The sequence below is a fragment of the Daktulosphaira vitifoliae genome, unplaced genomic scaffold, assembly GCF_025091365.1.
Source record: "Daktulosphaira vitifoliae isolate Bord-2020 unplaced genomic scaffold, ASM2509136v1 Scaffold_4, whole genome shotgun sequence".
In the NCBI taxonomy this organism is placed as follows: Eukaryota; Metazoa; Arthropoda; class Insecta; order Hemiptera; family Phylloxeridae; genus Daktulosphaira; species Daktulosphaira vitifoliae.
Genome location: NW_026099575.1, coordinates 24,944,895 through 24,950,894, shown reverse-complemented (window position 1 = coordinate 24,950,894; position 6,000 = coordinate 24,944,895). Strand labels below are relative to the sequence as shown.

The 6,000-nt window shown below is 26.6% G+C and overlaps 2 protein-coding genes across 4 annotated transcripts in view; both read right to left on the bottom strand.

The window, feature by feature from the left end:
- Positions 1 to 6,000, bottom strand: part of LOC126904268 (uncharacterized) — a 52,354-nt gene that overhangs the window by 43,657 nt on the left and 2,697 nt on the right. For 2 of the 3 annotated variants that reach the window (XM_050683166.1, XM_050683165.1), the window contains exon 2: positions 2,190 to 2,225. The exons of the other annotated variant lie outside the window; for it this stretch is intronic. In XM_050683166.1, coding sequence (XP_050539123.1) covers positions 2,190 to 2,225 — 36 coding nt within the window. The remainder of the gene's footprint in view (positions 1 to 2,189; positions 2,226 to 6,000) is intronic. 3 annotated transcript variants of the gene reach the window in all.
- On the bottom strand, positions 3,132 to 4,118 carry LOC126904272 (uncharacterized). The gene is made up of 4 exons (XM_050683174.1): positions 3,946 to 4,118; positions 3,793 to 3,881; positions 3,396 to 3,680; positions 3,132 to 3,339 (listed from the first exon to the last, which is right to left on the bottom strand). The coding sequence occupies exons 2-4, from the start codon at positions 3,821 to 3,823 to the stop codon at positions 3,203 to 3,205; spliced, it is 453 nt and encodes a 150-aa protein (XP_050539131.1). The 5' UTR covers positions 3,824 to 3,881; positions 3,946 to 4,118; the 3' UTR covers positions 3,132 to 3,202.

Here is a 6,000-nt window from a genome sequence, read left to right as displayed (position 1 = left end):
AAAAAAAAGTTCAATAATTTTAATAAAAATTAATTTCGACTTTCTAGAATATTAATTTGATTACTTAATTATTATGATTTATTATGAATATTAATGAAATTCAAAAATTTAAATTAAACAAAATTAGTGATATATATTCATTAAAAAAAGATGATCTTATAAATTTGTGTAAAAGTAAAAACTTAGACGAATTAGGAAACGTAAATGACTTAAGAACACGTTTAGCTAGATACTTTAGAGCGCAACATAAATTGTCAGATATAAAACCTAACTTAAGTCCAGCTGAAATTGAGAAAGTTATTCATGCCTTTTCTAATGATAAACTAATAATCGTAGAGAGTAACGTAGAACCAAGTGTAGAAGGTAAATTTGAAAGTATAGATGAAAAGTTATCAGACATCCTTATTGAAGAAAAAAATCATTCTTACGCTAATACTAGCGATATTACAAAACCGGATAATTTTTATAATAATATTAATAATGCTTCATCGGGTGATCAAAATAAATTACAGGGTTCAGGTAAAGAACATTTTTATGATGATATAGACGATTTAAATAGAACCTTTAAAGAAGAACAAACACCGGGTAATCGTAATAACTTAACAGAGGGAAAAATTCTAGACTTACTTTCATTAACTAATTGCATAGAAACAATAAATTCAAATATTACAAGTATGGAGTCTAATAACCGATCTTGGTTGATAAATCAGATTATTTTTCGGGTACTGAGGACGTAAGAAAATTTTTCAGACAGTATGAAAAGGCAAGTGAAATTAATAGATGGAATGAGAGTGATAAAATAAAATTTTTGTCAATATTTTTAAAAGGGACTACTAGTATATTTTTAGAAAATTTAGAAGATAAAAAATCAATTTGGACATATGAGGAATTAAAAAACAAATTTCTAAACGAATATCAACCAATAGGCTATTTAACTTTAATAAAAAATAAACTGGAAAAACGTAGGCAAGAAGAGTCAGAGTCAGTTATGAGTTATGTAACAGAAATTGAAAACTTATGTAGACAGTTAAATAAGCAAATGAGTGAAAAAGATATATGTACTTTTATTTTAAGAGGACTAAAAGAATCAGTATTCCATGCTATTTCGTTACACGATAATAGTATTTTGAAAAATTTAAAAGATAACTTGAAAAAGTTTGAGTTAATGCAGTTTAGAATAAACAATAGATGAGCCGCTGGTATCAGTGAGTACATAGACATTATAAATAGACAGGTATCTAAACTAGATAAATATTCAAAAGAAAGAGAACTTGAAGTTCAAGATTTAAGGAGACATTTAGAGAGAAGAGATAGGGACTATAAAAGAGAAATAGAACGACTTAGCGATGAGATAAAAAATATTCAAGTTTTAGGTAATAATTCTAACAGGTCAGTATATTTTGAAGATCGTAGAAATAATAGTAACAGTAAGTATAACAGAGACAAGAGCTATGAGCGAAATATAGAATACGCAGATTATAGACCTAATTATAGAGATAAAAGCTCATATCCTAGAAAGAATTACGATAGTAGAGAACCAAGTTTAGAAAGAAGGTATGATAGATACAACAGAGATAGATCATTTTCTAAGGAAAGAAATGATAGTAACAAGAAATTCAGAGATTTTAGTAATGATAGAAATGAGTATAATCGCTATTCTAGACGTGAGTACTATGATAGACAGTCTTATAGATCACCATATAATAGAGATAACAGCAGAGAGAGACGGTCAAGGTCTAAAACACCAGAATTTTGTAGGTATGAAAATAACGATCGAATGATTGGCTTAAGCAAGGTCACTTGTTTTAAATGTAAAGAGGTAGGTCATTATGCCGACAAGTGTACCCCTGTACTGGGTTTTTTTTTTTTTAATTAAATTATATTTATTAATAATTCATACGTAACTTAATAATCAAACATAAATATTTGTTATATTAATTAGAAAGATTTGGTTATTATTTATTCCATATGCAAACATTTAATTTCACATTTAAAATCGTTGCAATAATGGGTTTAGAAAAATTTATTTGGATAGTATATTTTTAAATTATTTTATTCATAAATAATACGATTAAATTTTACAAAACAATGGGTTGTGATACTTCTCCACTATCCATTATTGTAGTGGCTCTAAAATGGCCTATAATATAATATAAAATAAATAGTTCTATTAGTATCATATCTCTTACTGATTCCGATGATTTGCTCGTATTATTTAAAAATATCTGTAAAATACCAAGTTTAGACTTTATTATTAAGATTTAAGTGTGTAAATTACATTTTTATATTTATTTATACATTTTATTTAATTGTTATTGAAATAAAGATGAGTTCAAAAATAAATATGTTATATAATTTTTAACACATGTACTATATATCATATATACAGTGTGATTTAATAAAAACGATAGCCCTTATTTATCGGTCTCTCATCGAGTTCATTTGTCTCTCGTAGGAGACAAAAGGCGAGTGGACCACCGTAGCATGGTTATCTACCGTTCCTCATGATGGAGGGGTCGCACAGTGGAATGAAACGCCAATTTAGGCGGCCAAAAGTATCATTTTTTAAAAGTCATTTAAATTTTTTTTTTTAGGAAAACACATTAATAGCATACTTAATGGTTTTAATATAAATTTTTAAGATCATAAGTTGATTTAGTGAAGGTGTAGAGCTATTTTAATGTTATACTTCTAAAATTTATCCGTTATCAGTAATTTTAAGTTTATTCTTGTACATTTTTTTTATGCCTTAAATAAACCTTAAAAATTACGCAAAATTACACGTTAATCCATTCATGTGGCTTGTAGAGCAAGTCATCAGCTACACTATATAAAAAAAAAAATTTTGCGCTCGATAATATTTGAACTGTACATACTGCATTTACCTAGAATAAACGAGTATTTCCCTAAAAATCGTATGTTTTACAGGATTTTTACTCTAGTTCTATAAATAAAATAAGTCATTATTTATTATTAATTGTTATACGATTACATTGATATATAAATATGAATATTTTAGTTTTATCCATGTCAAAAATAATTATGCCATTGATAAATTCATGTCTGAAAATGAATCATTTAATTGACTATTTAATTCATCTTCTTTATAGTTGTCATCATTATGAGGCAATATTACTAACATCTTACCATCTTCTGATAACTATTTTAAATGCACTTGCTTATTTCTATCAATACTAGAAATTTAATGATCCAATGAGATAAGAAGTATGTGGATTAAATCCTCATTAGTATTTAAGCGCGAATTCTTTCTGGTGTGATGTTCTAGGTACATTTTAGAATATTTATTGTGACTCTCTTGTACCTCCTCAGATAAGTTGCCTAAAATAAATGTTGATATTTTTTATTATAGTAACTATAATTTTTTGTGATATTACCTATAGGAAGTGGCGCATATTGAATAATATGAGCATCGTGTAACAAAATTGTATGCACTGACGCCGGCATATAGTACCACGGATACAATGATACAAACAATTTAGCTGTTAAAAAACAATATTCTTCAAAGGCCTTTATGTTTATTATATATCCGCTCGCTATTACCGGTAAAATTGTTCCACAGCACTTAATTAAATTAATATCAATCACAGTACAGGAGGATGACAATTCAGCGTTTTTAAAAAATTTCCTTGCAGTATTGCTATTGTTCGTAGTTCCATGTCCTATAATTGGACAATAATGAATAGATAATAGATAATATTAAATCGTATAGAATGAATTATTTTTTAAATGTTTTAACATTCTAATATTAAGTTAGACTAAAGCATCACATACCTTGTAACACAATATCTACTAATAGTTCCATTTCAGACCTAAATATGTTATTTACGAACACTATACAAATCTTTGTCTACAGCCTTAACCTTTACAATTAGAAGAAAATAAACTGTCAGTGGATTGTATATTTTATAATTTTTTTATTTTTACCTGTCAAGTTTTAATTTCTTATCTATACGACAGATGAATAAAATACTCAAAAGAACGTATTCACGCATGCAACGTTGACAATCCATACTTATAATTTTCTGTTATGCATGATTGATATTTAACTGCCTCAATGTCATTCATTTCGGTTGGTTTACATCCACAAATAAAACATTTTTGGCTAGGTATTCCAATCAAAGAATTACATACCTATAAAACTTTTTTTTATCGAACCGAGTTCAGAAAAAAGTAATCAAATTATATTGATCAACAAAAAAATATTGATCATTAATTTTTTTGTTTGAAATTTTTTTTTTCAGTGACTAAATAATATAATCATTACTAATAAAAGTACACAATAAATTTTAGATATTTATAATAAAGTTTAATATTAACCTTTCCATCAATCACAGAAAAAATAAGCATATGTTTTACTTTAAAGTATTCGTCATTGAATAATACATATGTAGTATTTAATTTGCTTATTTGTTTTTCTATTTCTACTACCTCCTCTTTGGTACTCTCAATTGTTTCTTTCATAAACTTGTATTTAATAGGTCTACAAAATCTAGTAGAGGAAGGCATAACATTTTTCCAAAGTACGTCACTACTATTATTGCTATCATTACTACAGCATCTAAGTTCAAGTGGCACAAGAGAGAACATGAACATTGTTTGGTCAGTTGTACAAGGGTTGTCATTAAATTTTTGTTTATATTGGTCCTGGACACTACATCCGTCGCAGCCCCATTTATAGAACATTTCTAATAACTTTTTGCCAATTTTTACCTCGTTGATAGCTGGTATTAGAAAAATTCTTTTAGTTGTGTGATCTAAAAGATTCTGCAAGGGTATTATGCAACCAGATTCACTAATTTTAACATTATCGGGATAACATTTTTGTTATAAAAATGTATATTGTTATAAAATATATAAAATTTTTTGATATACTGTTGTTTTGTAAGTTTATTGTCTACAATAAATGCTAAAGCTTCATTAGCAGTATAAGAAATAGGCTCTTTGTTACAAGAATCTTCAATTGCCATTTTCATTTGGGTGACACTATTAGGAGACAACAGTAGTGTATTAAATAAACCAGCCTCATTTTTTTTCCAGGCACAAATAACTTTTTTTTTGCTGCACATAAAATTTCAGATGACATCATTGATGTCATAGTTAATTTTTCGCGCGCATTGTTCGTTCTGAACATTCAGTTAAATCAACCAAAGGTCGGCCCCGCATTGTTTTAGTAGATTTTTTTTTTAATGGAAGGCATTTAAATGGTGTAGTAAGCCATTCTAAATAATTTTTCAAAAACCTTTCATGATGACGACTAACCTTAGTCCATCTTCTAGAAGTAGCCAAACAATATACTAATAAACTTTTTTAATAAAATAAATACTCCAATTTGCTCCATTATATTTTTGCTTTAAAAAATCAAAAATTGCTGCCTTTAAGTTATTGTTTGTTATGTTTTTTTAAACTAATACCATTTTTTTTAATGACTTCAATTAGTTGTTGATTTGAAAAAAAATGGATGATGAACAATCAGAAACTAAAATAAATGTATAAATTTAATATTGTTAAAAATTATAATATCGAAATTAAAAAAAGGTTTAGTCTTAAATCTTGTAAGAATCATATTATTTATTATATAGCATTATGATCGAAAAATTTTTTATTAAAAATGTATAACTTGTTAAACAGTTTTTCTAGTAAGAAATAAATCTATACACATTTATAAAATGATTAAATAAAGTTATAAATTATTTAATAAGAACTTACCAGGTGTTTTGATGTCCATTTGAAGAAAGTAATTTAAAAAAAAAAAAACACTATATTGAAAAAATGAATAAAAAATAGAGAGATTAACACATGGAGAGTGGTTAACTTTATGGCATAATATAACGAGGAAAAATTTTTTCGTCAGATAGATATACATTTAAGATAATTTAAACAATACCAAATCTTATCGATGAGTTCATATCATTTCATTTATTAGTGTTAACTTATGAGGATGCCTATAAAATTGTTATAACACAATTGTTTGAGCCAGGC